The sequence below is a fragment of the Embiotoca jacksoni genome, unplaced genomic scaffold (genome assembly GCF_022577435.1).
Source record: "Embiotoca jacksoni isolate LCO1_2020_lvr unplaced genomic scaffold, fEmbJac1.0.p SCAF_42, whole genome shotgun sequence".
NCBI lineage: Eukaryota > Metazoa > Chordata > Actinopteri > Embiotocidae > Embiotoca > Embiotoca jacksoni.
This window is the reverse complement of record NW_027185395.1, coordinates 3,070,422-3,088,641: the sequence shown is the minus strand read 5'-3', so window position 1 is coordinate 3,088,641 and position 18,220 is coordinate 3,070,422. Positions and strand designations below refer to the sequence as shown.

The following is an 18,220-nucleotide window of genomic DNA, read 5'->3' as shown; positions in this document are numbered from 1 at the left end:
TAGAACATGGAAATGATCAATGCTGTGCAGAAGCTCTAGGCGCTGTATGTTTGGATTATTATCGATGACACATTCAGGAAGGCGTCTGATCGTCCCACATCTGTTCAGCAGAGCATCACATGGTACGGCCTCCAGGAAATCCAGCTTCTTCTTCGAAGCGATCTTCCTCACCATGACGTGCTGTAGACTGTAAACTGTGTGGTGCGCCGTGAAGGCTTCTCTTACCGCTCTCCCGTGTACCCCGGGCTGCACACACACTGTCCACTGGATGACACACAGAAGCCGTTGTTGTGACACTGACATTCCTGGGAACAGTTCTGTCCGAATCTCCCCTCTGGACACGGCTGGCCGCACACGCTTCCCTGCAGACAACAACAGCAGCAACATACGTACACGAACAAACTGAGGAGCTTCATCAGCTTTCACACCGCTAATCTTTCACTCGTGTTTCTGAGGCGACGTGTTGCTTCGACAGAGAAAGATCCTGATGACGTCTTTTGTAGTTATGTTATCAGAACATCAGAACATGTTATTACAACATGTTATCAGAACATGTTATTACAACATGTTACCAGAACATTTTATCAGAACATGTTATCAGAACATGTTATTACAACATGTTATCAGAACATTTTATTAAAACATGTTGACATGTTATTAGAACATGTTATCAGAACATGTTATTACAACATGTTATCAGAACATGTTGACATGTTATCAGAACATGTTATCAGAACATGTTATTATAACATGTTATCAGAACATGGTATTACAACATGTTATCAGAACATTTTATCAGAACATGTTGACATGTTATTAGAACATGTTATCAGAACATGTTGTTACATCATGTTATCAGAACATGCTGACATGTTATCAGAACATGTAATTACAACATGTTATTAAATGTGTTATCAGAATATGTTATCAGAACATGTAATTACAACATGTTATTAGAACATGTTATCAGAACATGTTATCAGAAACGTTAGCATGTTTGACTGTCGTTAATCATGCTGCTCCATCACGTTATGTGTCCCAGTATTTATTAACATGCGTGTTAATAATGTGTAACATCTGTACTGTACGTGTTGCATCACTGCACAGCGTGATCGTTGCATGTGTGTTTGTGTGAAGAAGGTGTGTACCATCCATCCTGCAGGACAGGAGCAGTCTCCGGTCACGTGATGACACACGCCTCCGTTCTGACAGGGACATCTCTCCTCACACTGCCGCCCGTGTTTGCCTGGAGGACACGAGTCTTCACAGCTGCACAGACACACAACACAAGGACATCTGGTCACTTTTCAAGGTCAAGTTGTTTTTACACAAAGTCTATTTTTATAGAATGGTCTGAAACTTCTTGGATTTCAAAAATTCTAATTAAATTGTTTATATAAAACCTAAAGGAAAAGAAATATATCTGAAGAACCTGGAAGCAGCCAACAGGTGGAATCTGTAGTTGATGTGATTCATGAATCAATTTCAGTCAAACAACTGATATAAATGTTGTGGTCACATATCAGATCCAGACTGATTCAATGAATCCTTCCTTTACTCACGGATAATTATTGTTCCATGTTCTGTTTGGTAGAGAATTAAAATGCTGTCTATCGATGTTAATCATGAGGAGATGTATAATTTAAACTTCTTTAATCCGTCCATCTTAATTTAAGCGGGAGGGAAAAGCAGAAGTTGCTGATCCATGTTTCCTGGATCTGCTCAGGTTGTATGTTACTTACAATATCTTCGGGTTGCTTTAAAACTAGAAGTTCAACCTGGATTCACGAACATCACAGCACTGGGATCTGAATTCTTTTTAGCAGATCAGATCTGTGATCTGGCAAAAGGTGACAAATACATGGAAATGGAAGAGAAATAAATCAAATGTGGATTTTAGATCGATATTAAAGATTTGCAAATAGGACCGTGGATAATGTTTGTTCTCTGATCTCAGTGGACGGGACAATCTGAGGACCAGTAGGAGGAAGCAGAATCCTCCACATAAATATAGCCGGTGAAAATAAACACGCATACACCCACACAGCAAATTTCTGGAGTGAAATATCGTGGAGTTAAACAAAGAGGTGGATTTTTGTAGTTTATTTTCTAAGTTAGACTCCAGCTTGTGTTCAGTGTTACTCTCTGGTGGAGTAATATTCTGGTGTTCATTCGCTGAGTGTTGAGGAGCATGATTCAACACTCCCGGTGTTTACTGCACAGCTTTGTTGCCGTATTGGCATTTCCCAGCATGCCTTAGTCATTCTTCATAACTTTTGAGAATAAAGCAGCCAAATTAAATCTAAGTGATGGGCAGAAATTATATTTAGTTTTGTTAAAACATGCTGTTTATTAATATTTCAATGAAGACGTAATGATAAATAAATTGAGGCTATCAGTCAAAACCACAAGTGTACAAGGTCGGAACAAAACATATAAACCAATTACAGTCACATTAACAAATCGGTTGGTTTGTAACTTGAGTCACAAAGTTTACATGCTGCATCAATTGATAAACACCACATATATTCACACTGCATATATTTGTCACTATCATATGTATATACATATATACTATCTTGTATTATCTTGTAGTGAGTCTTAAAACTATTTTAGTGTGATGAAATTTGAACTTCATGAATGTCAAATAATTTAAGTGTTGAGTGTTAACACTCAAGGTTAAAGTAACATTTTACTTTTCATGGGAGTCGAGTTTTAACTCCCAAAGAGTTAAGTTCAACTCCTGAAAAATGTAAAAAAAAATCAACTCCTAGAAAAGAGTTCCTTTCACTCTGCTTGAGAGTGAATTGGATGGTCTCACACGTAACAAGCAAATACAGTTGATTTGAACTCAGAGAGAGTTTATTCCAAAGATGTGAATTTGCTGTGTGCTATTGCTGTCTGGTCTGATGAGTCACTGAGCCTCTCTGCTCCAGTAACCTGGTTCTGAGTCAACCCACGACAACAGATGAGCTCCTCCTCTGGTCCAAAACAAAAACAAAGACACCCAGAAGGAGAGCGTGTTTCTCTGGAGATACGTGGCTTTTACCCTTCACATTAGTGTTGGGAGTAAAAACAGGAAACACACGCACACGCACACGCACACACACACACACACACACACACACACACACACACACTCTCTCCCTTGACTTACAAAGCTCCCGTGTACCCTGGCGAGCACTTGCACTCTCCCGTCACATGGTCGCAGGCAGCTCCATTCTGGCACTGGCATCTCTGTTGGCATCCGTTACCGTAGGTGCCCGCTTCGCATCGGGCCTCACAGCGCCAGCCTCTGAATCCAGGAGTGCAGAAACAGGCTCCGGTAATGGGGTTACACAGCGCCGCGTTCTGGCACTGACATCTGTTACTGCAGTGAGGACCCCAGTGTTTACTGTCACACGCTGAGGGGGAGGAGGAGGAGGAAGACAATCAACACTTGATCTTCTTCCACTGTGTATACACACACACACAGACATACACACACACACACACACACACACACACACACACACACACACACACACACACACACACACACACACACACATAACAGGTCAATGGCTGCTTCTTTTGGTAGCCAAGCTTCCAGAGTGTGAGGTAGGACACCAACTGTGATGTGAGTGGGCAGCAGGAATTGTTCAACTACACAAACGTATTCAAATAGATGTCCTGTGCGATCTGAGGCCCTTAAAAGCTGAAACAGATGAAACAGCAGAGAACTGACACAGAAGTGAGGAGCATATGCTTCGCGTCATCTCTCCACCCCTTTTGTTGTCAATATACTTCCATCCACTAAGATCTTCTCAGACACACCACTTGTATAATAGTTTATATTTTATTAATTTCTGTAGGTAGCTCCATTAAGAATTTTTTTCCTGGAAAGACCTGACAACAAGAAACATTCACAAGAACACGATAATCAAAACTGACACAACACAATCAGTAAGAAATCAAATAAAACAAGTTCACAAATCACACATGTCCTCCAATGAAACTTTAAAATATTCAAAGCAGAGGAGCAATGATTGGAAAACATCAAAGGCGAACTGATGAGGAAGAATTACATTCTGTGAATGAGGTAAACCAGAATGGACAAAGATAGAGCTGTGTGGCTTTCTGAGGGTAAGATGGCTTCACCAAATACCATCAGCAACAACAGAGTTCTCAGCCCTCTCACATCTTTTCACCAAGAATCCCATGTTTGCCATTCAGTGGGGGCCCTTTTACACCAAATCTGATAATATTCCAGCAGAATTAGTGTCAACAAGCACTTTTTATTTTCCCTTCACTTGGACTACTGAAATCTTAACTCCAGGACTCTGGAGTTCCCAATTCCACTGTTTATATGTTCATTCTTTATAAACCACAGAGCAGCCCACCACATAATCAAGTAACCCAACTGAACTCTTGAGGCTGAAACTAAAACCTGTTCCTCATCACCGGCATGGAAACCATCTGGACCCGTACGCAACCAGATTCTCTATTACTGTGGCCGGGCAGGCTCCAACCAGAACCAACCAGAACCCACCTCATTCACCTTTGGCTGTTGGATTCCAGCTTGAATTAGACCACACCTCGTACACCACTGAGCTCCACACTAATGAGCTCTACACTAGTGAGCTCTAACCAGTGAACTCTACACTAATGAACTCTACACTAGTAAGCTCTACACCAATGAGCTCTACACCAGTGAGCTCTACACCAGTGCGCTCTACACTAGTGAGCTCTACACCACTGAGCTCCACACTAATGAGCTCTACACCAGTGAACTCTACACCACTGAGCTCCACACCAATGAGCTCTACACTAGTGAGCTCTACACTAATGAGCTCTACACCAGTAAGCTCTACACTGGTGAGCTCTACACCAGTGAGCTCTACATTAGTTAGCTCTACACCAGTGAACTCTACACTAATGCCCCCTACACCAGCGAGCTCTACACGAGTGGAAAAAAAATCATCTCTCATTTGCCAAAATGACATATAACTGCTGGAAAATACCAGCGACAGGTATACCGGACCCTCGTTGTCCTGGTAACAGTAGTAAACATGTGGTTAACCTTTTGAAGGGGTCCTTGAGTAGGTTTAGGTTTATGTTTAGGAAAACATCCTGGCCAGGTATGAACATACGTTAAAAAAACAATACACAAGTTCAAATGAGTCAACATTGACTTTTTTTTTCACGTGGGACATACAGAGAAGTCCTGAGTGAAAGTCCTGAGTTTGATCTGTCCAACCATCCCCCACCTCGTCCCTACACGACTTCATCCGTTTTACATGCGGGCGGCACAGTGGTGCAGTGGTTAGCATTGTCGCAGCACAAAGGTTCCCGGGTTCGAATCCTGGCCTGGGCCTTTCTGTACAGAGTTTGCATGTTCTCCCTGTGCCTGCGTGGGTTCCCCTCAGGTACTCTAGCTTCCTCCCACCATCCAAAAACATTCACCTCAGGTTAATTGGTGATTCTACAAATTGCCCTTAGGTGTGAATGAGAGCTTGATTGTTTCCGTCTGCCTCTATGTGCCCTGTGATAGACTGGCAACCTGTTCAGGTGAACCTTGCCTTCGCCCACAGTGAGCTGGGATACGCTCCATCCCTCCCGTGACCCTGTTCAGGATAAAGTAGGTATAGATAATGGATGGATGGATGATTTTACAAGCTTGTCTGATTGATCATGTTTCTGACCAATCAGACTTCTTTGAGAAACTTGAAATAAACTGGAAAAACCTCTTTTCACTGTGATGGAATGGTGACCATTACATCTTTTTACAACTTCTAAACTGTGAGAGGAGAAAACGTCAATTAATCATGAATAAATTTCACTCTTTACAAACTTCTGTGTACACTGTGACAATGTTGTTCATGTTGGTTCAGCACAACAGATCATCTAAAAAAAAAATCGATATATTTTAACAGAATATTCTGGTCACCTGTCAGTGCAAACTCTAACATCATCTCTACAACCCACCATCAACAGCTGGCTGCAGATTTACAGACCTTAACTGTGTATCTGCTATAAAAAGTTGTTTGTGGGATCATGCGGGCTGAGAGTGACCTCTGCAGCTGACTGAAGATTGTTCAACAGTGTTCTGATCATAGTATAGAAAGTAAGTCTTCGGCTCCGTCAGTGTGTTTAATGTGCAGAACAGAAGAAAGCAAAAGTGAAGGACTCAAAGTAGACAATACAAAATTAATCAAAACCTCAGTGAAATAAAAATAAAAAAATATCTTCACTTTGTCGTTAGATTTGTCTTCAAGGTGCAAAGTCTCTTGAGCAAAATCTGCGACAGACTTTTCTCACCCTTTGAGATTCCAACTCTTCAAGTGTCGAACAGAAAGTTGACTTCTGCCATGAACTGCTCGTCCAACATGCTCCAATATATTTGGTCCCTGTTTGTGTTTCCATGCATGAAAGAATGACACAATCTCCTAGTGGAGTTCACAGAAATGGCCCAGAACCTTCCTTTGCTGAGCCGTCTGACACCGTTAAGGACCAATAATTCAGTGTGTCCCGGAAACGTGTCAGAAAGCAGCAGACGGCGAAGACCGCGTTGAAGGTTGGCGGTGGAGTGAATGGAAGTCACACTGTTCCTGACCGTGTCCATACTATTATTCAGATCACCACAGACTGATGATCTCATTAAAAAAACAAAAAGAATCCCTTCACTTGTAGTGTGTCCCTCCACCAGAATAACCCCGGAAGTTCTTCCTGAAAGCCCACTCCATGAAAACACCTCACGGTGCCTGGACTTTTCTTCAACCTTCCTCCGAGCCCTTAGAAAAACCAGCAATGAAACTTTGACTTGAAGCTACATCTTCCATCACAGCAATCTGCCAGAAGAGGACAAAGATAAGGAACTACAGCACATTCACAAGCCCTGCCAATGCATCCAAGAGACTGATAGTTTAAAACCTCTTCTGAAAGCAATAAAAAGGACAAATACAACATCCAGGGTGCCTTTTTTTTACGTGTTGTAATCTGAACAACTCATCTGAGGTAGATGTCTTGTGAAGACAGCAGGAAGGTTAAGTGCTGCAGCCCGTGGACATCAACACAGGTGGGGTTCATGACGTCATGATGTCACGTGCTGAGTCCCTGTGACACCTCACATTGATAGCTCATTACTGAGACCGCTCTGTTTACTGGATGAGGACCATGAGAGATAGGTGGAAAGCTCGCATGCTAGCAAGTTTGATTGTTCATCACATTTTGTTCGTGGTTAAGACTGACATCCTGTGGACGGGTGGAAAACTTCACTTCAAAAGGCCAGTAAGGGGACCTAAAGTTGATTTTATTTATGTTCATTTCTGTCATAGAATTTGGAAGAATAATGAATTATTGCTATAAACCAGGCCGTCAAACTCTTTGTTTGATGTCCTTTGAGCTGGGGCTCCTCTCTTCTACTACACAAACAGGATGTTCATGTGCCCAGCATGTCGACTACCAGCCATCGTCAACTAGTCCTCCATTCTAAAGACGTTCAAGTGATTAACAGGCTCCTTTTATTCCTCCTGCATTAGCGCACTTCAATCTGACCTGGTAAAAAAAAAAGTGCATACTTTCCTTTCCTCCGGCAGTCTGGCCCTGTGTGGCAAACCGTGGTGAGGACCGAGGGGGATGGGTGGGGGACAAAGAGGAGGAGGAGATTAGAGATACTAAAATGCACATGTAAAACCCTCCTCCATTCAAGTCTGCCATCCTGCTACCTTTGTGAAACCTGACCTAGATTGAAGAAAGGCCAAACTCCAGGAGCTCGGGGGCTCTTCGTACACTTCCCAGAGAACAGATTGTTCTCTTTCATGGGTCTATTCAAGACGGCCGTACACAAAGCAGACGGAACTGTGCCAGGGTTCGGTCACAAGGGCTGGATGCATCGCAGTCTCACGGTTTTTTTATTCTGCTGTACATTCATTGTGGAGAAAACATACACAGTATGAGACCCCACCGTGAGCTGATGTCTCACTGTCATGCGGAGCTAGAGGTGTGTCTTCAGTTGAATCCACGCAGACACATCTCATAAGAAGGTTAAAAAAAAAAAAAAAAAAACACACCCAGAGAGATTTCAGGGGGCAGATTTGGCTGAGCAGAGAAAAGCAGTGGCCCAGTAACTTGAGCTGCCAGTTGTGAGAGTTGGCTCAGCTCTGACTTGGTACACTGGGAGGGAATGGGACCGGGGTGTTTTTCCATCTACTTGCTGATTACCCAGTCTACCAGGAATGGGGGCACTCATGGGAACAGAAAACTCCTTTCACATTTATATGGAGGATTCCCAGTGAGTAAAGACATCTGTAGCGCTCCTCCAGCAGGAATGAGAGTTTTTACCATCATATTACAACAACACTATCTCACTGTAAAGCAGCAATGACCCCGCACATTATTTGTTTATTCCTTCAAAATATACATCCTGACTTTGCACTCGTTTACAGTGCTCGAAGCAGCGACTTTGAATATCTTGAAAAGAGCTATACAAACAAAATGTATTACAACTGTTTACACAATAGTTGGGACACTGCAGAAAATGTAAATAAAAACAGAATGCAATGATTTGCAAATCATGTAAAGCAGGGTTCTCCACCCTGTAGCTCATTACTGTTTCTGAGTGGCTTGCTAAAAGTTCAAACAATATGCCGTTTATCACATACATAGACGTGGACGGCCGCCCAGGTGTATTCACGGCCGCCCGGGTGCATTTCCATTTCAGAATTTTTTTATTTATTTATTTTTAACCTGTCCAAGAGAACAACTATCAACGCGATCAATTAATGAGTGGACAATCTCCCCTCGCTCCCTCCACCTGTGTAATGGAGGGTTGAGCTCCACCCTTCATGAAACACACAGAGATCAGAGGACAGAAACTACCAGAGCGACTCGCTCATAAGTTATGTAAATAAAACACAATACTTTTGACTGGACTGCATAAGCAGGGCGGAGCTATAAAAAGAGTTTGTCACTGAATCAGTTAGAGATTAAATGGTCAGCATGAAACTTTTCAAATTAAAAGAAAGAAAAGATTGAATTCACATACATGTGAAATAAAGACAGCGGGAATGTGAAGGGAGGTGATATGTTACAATGATATGTGGACAGACAGAAAATAAATCAGAATAATTGTTTTCTGGGACTGTAGTGTGAGCTTTATCAACTAAAAACATAAAGAAATGCATCCAAAAAAAATGCACATGCTGTTGAATTTAAGCTGTTATCTGACAAAACCTGTCCAGTATCGATTTGGTATTGTTAATATAAAAGAAGCTGTTTCAGCTGGTTGGGGTGGAGCTCAGCTATGTGAATAAATGTTACTAAACTAAACTTGTTTGTGAACACAGTTCATCGCTGCATCCACAAATGCAGGTTAAAACTCTCCAAAGAAGAAACCAGATAGAAACATCATCCAGAGACACCGCCGCCTTCTCTGGACCGAGATCATTGAAGATGGACTGAGGTGAAGTGGACAACTGTCCTGAGGTCTGATGGATCACAATCTGAGATTCTGTTTGGAAATCACGGACGCTGCCTCAGCAAAGAGGATCCATCATCCATACATCCAAGTTTTTGGTATATTTCAGTAACTACTTTAGATTTATAGCAAAATAATACATTTGATTTTAATTATTTCATTTGGAGTATGATCTAAATCACAGCAGCGTTACTTATTGATGTGATACTACATTTTAGTTGTTTAGTAGTTTCTTTGGGCTCAACATCAGACACTAAGCCATGGAGAGGGAGGTAAGATCTGTGCAACTTGGGTAATTTGGTAGACTTCTGTTTTTCATGTAAAGACCAGGTCACAGAATCACGACAAAGTGAGGTAGATCTACTCATTCAAACCCAAAAGGAGGCTCTTAGAAAGAGACTGAGATGTGCAGTACATCATGTTCTTGTGGATGTATTCTCACAGCTGAACTTGAGGCCTCCTGAGCATCTGATGTTGTTATCATGTGCACTAAATCACAAGCTTCAGTGCCCCGGGTCATTTTCTACCACCCAATGTTCTCCTATTATTGCAGCTTCCCCCTGAACACAGTCCCCCATCCCCCCCCCCCACCCCCCATTTCCTGTTCTTGGTCCTCAAATTGATCCTCAGACATATTGTTGGGGCCCACTGACCTGTATAACGCAGTCACTACGTTGGAGTCCTGGGGAAATTAAAGACATGTTACTGAACAGAGGCTGAAAGCCACAGTGATCGGCCTCATATCTACGTTTGACTCTTTGTCACAGAAACATTTTCACACAGTTCTCCACTTCAGCAAACATTTCAAGTCCTACATGACATGAAGCAACAAAACATTCAATAATCACTAAGAATAAACGGGCCGGCCTGACCATGGCATCCTCTCTCTGACTCCTTGGGAACGTCTCCCACAGGTCTGCCTGACAGCAGCAGTGCTGATAGTGACAGTGGTTTTCATCTGTGGACTCACTGAGCTGACTAATAGTTCCAGAGACTCAGACCGGCGCAACCGGGGAGGAAGAGTTTGAGAATGACCACTCGGCCGACAGAACATGTCATCACACGATTCAATGCACAGAGCTCAAGATTCAGGAAACCTGCGTTTTTAAACTGAGTTTAACAAGTATGTTTTAGGTCAACATGTGAGAAGCTACACCAGGACTCACATGGGTGTAGCAATGCTGTGCTACGTTTCTACTGCATCAGATTTGGTTGAGTTACAGTTCCACAGAAGTAGAAAAGAATGATTTTGCACGACTTTTCAAAGTCTCATTCTGGACCGCGGACGGGAACACAGACATTTATTGTATTTCAGAATTCTTACAAATGGCCCGAGGTTCGATCTTTCGCCTTTACAGCTGCAGAGCCACTGCTGATTCATTGAGGCATTTATGTTCCTGGGAAGGATAAAGTCAACTTAATGTGAGCACACTGTAGGAGAGGAAGGTGACCTATGAGTGTATCAGTATCTTTTCCTTCCCAAGCTTTTTTCATCCAGATTAAAGAGCTGGACAGTCAGAGGACAGTTTAAATTCTAGCAGTCACTCTTCACCTGTAAAAGACAGGCAAAGCATCTGCACATGGTTGAATCAGACTTACCTGATAATTAGGCTCAAAGGGACGGCAGGTTTTAATAATTCCAACTAATAGATATCTGAATGAATCTGATGATGGACAAAGCAGCATTCCTGCAGCGCACGTCAACCATTGTTGAATTGTTGGGTTTCTCTGTATAATATTGTAACGTCTTGCTGTAAGGACGTTAATGTGTTAAGTGCCATGAAATAACCTATGTTGTGATTTGGCGCGATATAAATAAAATTGAATTGAATTGAATTGAATTGAACCAGCGTACATTGGTGCTCAAAACACTGCAAACACTGTGCAACCATACTTAACTCATGTTCAAGCCTCGGAAAATTACAGTGAGATCTTAGTCTTTACTGGAGGATTCTCGTCAGTAAAATTCCCTCAACAGTGTCGACCATGTCTTCTTCTTTTTCCTCTCAACTGTTTTATATTTAGACCAACTTAAGACAACCTTAACATTTACTAGTTTACTCATTTAGTGTCAATGAGAAGAAACACACACTGATGAATTCATGGTTCCCGTATGACACTTTTTCTTTCCATGACTAAGCATCACATTTTCAGGTCATTCATACTTTGATTAGATTTATTTTAACGAGTGGAGCTTTTTTTCTTCTTTTTCTTTTTTAAGATGAGCTCTGTGTGTGTGTGAGAGCAGACAGAGAGCCGGGCCCAGTGGGGCCCAGCGGTGCCCTAGGGCCCAGACACAACAATAAGCTCCTTTATTACAGGCTGAAACTGAAGACGGCGGGGCACACCCTGTGGGCTCCTCATGCCTATCAGCATATAGGCCTACATGAAGAAACATTCACAGACTGACTAACCAAAATAACCTCCCACGTACACCGAGTGGACACTGTCTATAAGTCAGCTGCAAACAAAACCACTCAAGTTTCATACAGTGACTATTAAAGGCATTAAACACAAACAGTGGTCTTAATGTGCTGATGAGTTCGAGCTGCCACGGTGGCAAACATGCAGTGCTAACACTGAGGCCTGAAGACATGTGCTACCCTGAGGTCCGAGACCGGGAAAGTGTCAACTGATGAACAGAGACTGAAGACACAAGAGGAGGACGTTCCCAGTGTTCTCCACAGCTGCTGATACAAAGTCTGAATTTCCCAAGTTTTTGGTCCAAATGATTTGAATACATCAGAGGCTCCACCAAGTAGAAAGAGGCAGATTAACTCTGGCCGTTTTATCAGCCTAAATCACAGAGTGTGGCAGCGACACACAAGTCACAAAGCCCATCAGGGCAGCAGATCCCGAGCTGACGTATTCAGACTTTTAGTCCCTGCGGTCAATTTCCAAAAGCTCAGAATAATGCATTTCCCATATGCAACAATTTCTGATCATGCAACCAATAAGCCCACAATGCTCAATGTCCTAGTGGTCATTGAGGCTTTCTGTTGTATATTTAAAGTCTCCAAGCCAAGTTTAGAAGGGCCGAATGAGATCCAAACAGCATGACCAAGGTTGTTCTGTCAGACTTCACAAAGCTCCTCCGGAGTCACACAACCGATCGCACTACTGCTTTCACAGGCCGAGTGCTCCAAGTACACAGTGAACTGTGCAAACAAAAATCTGCGGAGTGCCCCTTTACAGCCTAAATGAAATAGGCACTTTAAATGCAGGGGAAGCTATGATCTCTACAATCAAGGTGATAATCTCATGTAGTGTTGTGAGATTCTACTGTTGTTCTACATATTTGTCAATTGCAATTCCTGTTATGGTTAAAGTTAGAAGCACTGCAGTTAAAGCAAATGGAGGCCAACTGGTGGTCATCTACAGAGGAACATTAACTGTAAATTGGTGTTATAGCAATCTGACCAGTCGTTGTAGAAAATAATAATACACCCATCAGTTCCCTAGAAGACACCGGGTCAGTGTCACGCATGACCAGGGTTGAAGAAGGAGGTAAAGTACAAAGAGTGATAAAGTCCACAAAGTTGGAGGATGCTTGGACGGAACAAACACTTTCAACCAGACTGATTGTGTTCAAGTCTGTGACGAAGCAAAAGTCAACATGTAGTTCTTTGAAGTGATGTCAGAGATATAAAACGTGAGGCAACTTCTTTTAACCGAACCATGGACAATGGTTTTTGGTGCCTACAACCCTAACTAACAGCAGCATCTATATACAGTATAACCTCTGTGTATAGTATTTTTTTTTATCATAATTGTCTAGGGGACGAAGAAGATTGCAGATCTGTTAGGAGTAGTAGTCTAAGGGGAATATGGATGTTGTGTTTCCTTCTGTGAGTGACATGTCCAAATCGTTGTCATGGAGAACAGAGCTGAAATCAGGACCTGTTAGCTTAGCTTAGCATTACACTTGCTGATGCCTTGAAAGCACAATCATGTAAATAATCTCCTTGGTTTACTCTCCACACAAATGTAACAGTTTGAACAAAATGGCAACTATTGTAGACATTAGATTTATATATTTTTATATATACTTATATTGTCTAGACTCACATGCAAAGACAGCGATAATAATGTTTCCCAAAATGTTGAATGATATCTTTAGGTTGAATAAAAGTTCTGCAATAAGGACTTTACTATGATAAGTGAATGGAGATGACTTGTGTTGTGAAATAAAAATAAAAGTGATTTGAAAGTAGAGGAGAGTTTAGATTTTTAATTTACTTTTGTTAGAGGTGAAAACAACAATACTTTATATGATGCCAGGGTATTTTATATTTTCTGCAATCAGCTGGAAACAAGCTGTCCAATGTTGTGAAAGCAAATGTAGAATCTGTTGAATGTAGTGGAAGTGAAATAGAAAATGAAGCGTAATTATCTGCAGTTTGTACATACATGCAGCACTGTTGTTGTGTTGTTGTGTTACAGACTGTTGTTGTGTTGTTGTGTTACAGACTGTTGTTGTGTTAGTGTGGTACAGACTGCTGTTGTGTTGTTGTGGTACAAACTGTTGTTGTAGTACAGACTGTTGTTGTAGTACAGTGCAGCAGCCTGTAAAACGATACCAGTGTGTTTTTCCTCGTGTGAGTTCAGGGTACTTTCACAGAAACCAGTCTCACACACACACACACACACACACACACACACACACACACACACACACACACACACACACACACACACACACACACACACACACACACACAGGACAGACAGCAGCAGCTGGACGACTCACCACTGGAGCAGTTGGCGCCCCCCCATCCCGGCTCACACTGGCAGGTGTTGGGTGCCGTACAGCGGCCGTGAACGCAGCTCTCTGCACACTGAGCTGGAAACGGAGAAGACATGAAGACGAGCCAGAATCAGTACAGGCAGAACAAACTGCCCAACATTTCTACAGTGGCTAAATATTTGGAGTTTAGTAGTTAAATACACAAGATGATTCATTTCTCCTCTCTTATATTTCCTTATTCCCCGTTTTGTCACAGAGCTGCAGGGAAAAGACATGAATGTGATATATGGTGTAAAAATTAAGATTTGCCACTCTTGAAATTTAATTTGAACCAATACATGATCAGACTTAGAAATATGTCAGCTAAGTGGTAAATAATCATTGTTTTCTGTTCTGGACGCGCTTCTCTGGAAAAGAGAAAATTCATTTAAACCATCTTTTTTGTTGCATACGTCCAAATGTCGTCTGTTTTAAATGAGCTCAGTGTTCATTGATGTTTTCACCAACTAGTGGCAGAATTTCAAACCAAGCTGAAGACCAGACATATTTGACATGTTAGTCAGAAAGTAAACGAAACTTCAAATATTTATATAGAACCGAAGAGATGATAGGACGGCGTAAACCTCAGAAATCCCTGGTGGTTTTAACATTTCTCCACATACAGGTTTGAAGCACTCTGAGAACACAGCAAAGCAACACGGGCTGCTTTTAATTGCAGACCTGATGAAGTCCACAAAACATTGGTTCAGTCGGAGCTCTAAACAAAGTGGTTTGGTAACCTGTTGGTGCATCTGTGGAGCCGCTCTGCCAGCTGCAGAGCTCCAAAATAAAAAAGGAGCAGGCAGCCGTGCCTCAATGAGATAGATCGGCTTTTACACAACTGTTCTGTATAAACATACAAACACAGGATCACCAGCAGCAGAGACACAGAGCCTTATGAAAGTATTGGTGTCTTAACTTGTTTTGATGCATTCCAATCAGGGATAAAAATAGATTTGTATTTGTATTTCATGTAACTGTAAAGTTCTATGAAACACTGATGTAAGACGCTGCTGTCTCAAGTCCGGTTTACACAACACTGGCATAAAGAAGACTCTCACTACGCCAGATGTTCTTTATTTTTTTACTCAGAACAGAACAAAGCTGTCGCCCTTGCGTGGCATTCACCAACTGACCAAACTGCACCATATCTTAAAGATCCTATAGAACCACATCCTCCTCACAGAACTTCTTCTAGAACCACATCCTCCTCACATAACTTCTTCTAGAACCACATCATCCTCACAGAACTTCTAGAACCACATCCTCCTCACAGAACCACATCATCCTCACAGAACTTCTTCTACAACCACATCCTCCTCACAGAACTTCTTCTAGAATCACATCATCCTCACAGAACCACATCATCCTCACAGAACTTCTTCGAGAACCACATCATCCTCTCAGAACTTCTTCTAGAACTACATCATCCTCTCAGAACTTCTTCTAGAACCACATCCTCCTCAGAACCATATCATCCTCACAGAACTTCTAGAACCACATCATCCTCACAGAACTTCTTCTTGAACCACATCACCCTCACAGAACTTCTTCTAGAACCACATCATCCTCACAGAACTTCTTCTACAACCACATCCTCCTCACAGAACTTCTTCTAGAATCACATCATCCTCACAGAACCACATCATCCTCACAGAACTTCTTCGAGAACCACATCATCCTCTCAGAACTTCTTCTAGAACTACATCATCCTCTCAGAACTTCTTCTAGAACCACATCCTCCTCAGAACCATATCATCCTCACAGAACTTCTAGAACCACATCATCCTCACAGAACTTCTTCTTGAACCACATCACCCTCACAGAACTTCTTCTAGAACCACATCATCCTCACAGAACTTCTTCTACAACCACATCCTCCTCACAGAACCACATCATCCTCACAGAACTTCTTCTAGAACCACATCCTCCTCACAGAACCACATCATCCTCACAGAACTTCTTCGAGAACCACATCATCCTCTCAGAACTTCTTCTAGAACCGCATCATCCTCACAGAACTTCTTCTAGAACCACATCATCCTCTCAGAACTTCTTCTAGAACTGCATCATCCTCACAGAACTTCTTCTAGAACCACATCCTCCTCAGAACCATATCATCCTCACAGAACTTCTAGAACCACATCATCCTCACAGAACTTCTTCTACAACCACATCCTCCTCACAGAACCACATCATCCTCACAGAACTTCTTCTAGAACCACATCCTCCTCACAGAACTTCTTCTAGAACCACATCATCCTCTCAGAACTTCTTCTAGAACTACATCATCCTCTCAGAACTTCTTCTAGAATCACATCCTCCTCAGAACCATATCATCCTCACAGAACTTCTTCTACAACCACATCCTCCTCACAGAATCACATCATCCTCACAGAACTTCTTCTTGAACCACATCACCCTCACAGAACTTCTTCTAGAACCACATCATCCTCACAGAACTTCTTCTACAACCACATCCTCCTCACAGAACCACATCATCCTCACAGAACTTCTTCTAGAACCACATCATCCTCACAGAACTTCTTCTACAACCACATCCTCCTCACAGAACCAAATCATCCTCACAGAACTTCTTCTTGAACCACATCATCCTCACAGAACTTCTTCTCGAACCACATCGTCACAGAATTTTTTTCTAGAACCAAATCATCCCTACAGAGCTTCTCTCTCAGAGTCCTGCCTGCTTGTGGTTCTACAGGTTCTGACAGTAGTACAGGAAGCAGAACCGTCATCTTTCAGAACCCTCTCCTGCAGAACCAGCTCCCGGTTCTGGAACCAGTTTTGGTTCTCCTGTGGAACCGGCTCCCGTTTCTGGTTCTCCTGTGGAACCGGCTCCCGGTTTCTGTTGTTTTTCTGTCGGTTCTGTCCTCCAGTTGTTTTTAAACTTTGATGCTGCATCTGGATCTTGATTGAGGGTCAGCCTGAGCATGTTGGACGGTCAGAGAGCATCACATGACACCTGGTCACTGATCCATTCCTAACGGGGAAATATTCTTTTTTTTTTTTTTTTTTTCTAAACTCTAATGAGCAGTAACAGCGACATACTGATGAGGAAGAAGCTGCCTCGTCTTCAGCAGACATCCGGAACAGAATCACACTAAAACTTCTCAGGCAAACTGACTCCACACAAACAAGCAGAACTAAATTTAACCTTAATGCAATTTGATTTCCTTTTTGATCTCAGTCCGATCTGGAAACGCTGCGTCGCCCGGAGTGTCTGAACATCCTGCTTGCTGCAGAGGAGCTCAGTGATTCTCAGAGCAGCATGTGATACTTCTTATACAATACAGCCTTTTCACACCATAATAAATCCCCCTCTGAACTCCCGGGGCGCTTAAACTGTGGTCTTCGTCTCCACCAGAGCACACACATATTGTGACATCTTTATCACCACCTCCTTCCACCGTGACAAACAGCAGCCTGTGTTCACACACACTTCTTTTACTGTCGCTCCCACCAACACTTGTTGTTTTTGCCAATGACCAGTGTGGCTTCACACCTGTCACTGTCTGCTGGGTAACGACAGAGGGGGATGTGAGGTAATAAAGACATGCAGAGACACACTCTCATTTGCTTTCACCGCGCTTTAACATGTTTGACGTGTGGCGACGCAGCACACACGCTTCATGTAACGGTCACGCTCATCGACAGGAAGTGGTTTGTACTGTGTTGACGTTTCTAGGACTTCACTCATGTTTTAATCTGCTCTGCATCACATGGAACAGACTGTAGATATGAACAAAAACAATCATTTTATATATATTCTATGAATCATTTTACATTGGCTCAGATGGGAGAGCGGGTTGCCCACTAATCGGAAGTTTGGTGGTTCGATCCCCGGCTCCTCCTCCTGTCCACATGCCTAAGTGTCCTTGGGCAAGACACTGAAACCCAAGTTGCTCCCGGTGGCGTACCATCGGTGTGTGAATGTAGCCTCATTAGTGTGTGAAAGT

The 18,220-nt window shown here is 42.5% G+C and overlaps 1 protein-coding gene across 2 annotated transcripts in view; it reads right to left on the bottom strand.

Moving 5' to 3' along the window:
• megf10 (multiple EGF-like-domains 10) overlaps positions 1–18,220 on the bottom strand; it is a 52,990-nt gene that overhangs the window by 19,328 nt on the left and 15,442 nt on the right. For both annotated transcript variants that reach the window (XM_069168974.1, XM_069168975.1), the window contains exons 7-10: positions 14,208–14,300; positions 3,158–3,404; positions 1,149–1,269; positions 226–362 (exon numbers count right to left, since the gene is read on the bottom strand). In XM_069168974.1, the coding sequence (XP_069025075.1) occupies positions 226–362; positions 1,149–1,269; positions 3,158–3,404; positions 14,208–14,300 (598 nt within the window). The remainder of the gene's footprint in view (positions 1–225; positions 363–1,148; positions 1,270–3,157; positions 3,405–14,207; positions 14,301–18,220) is intronic.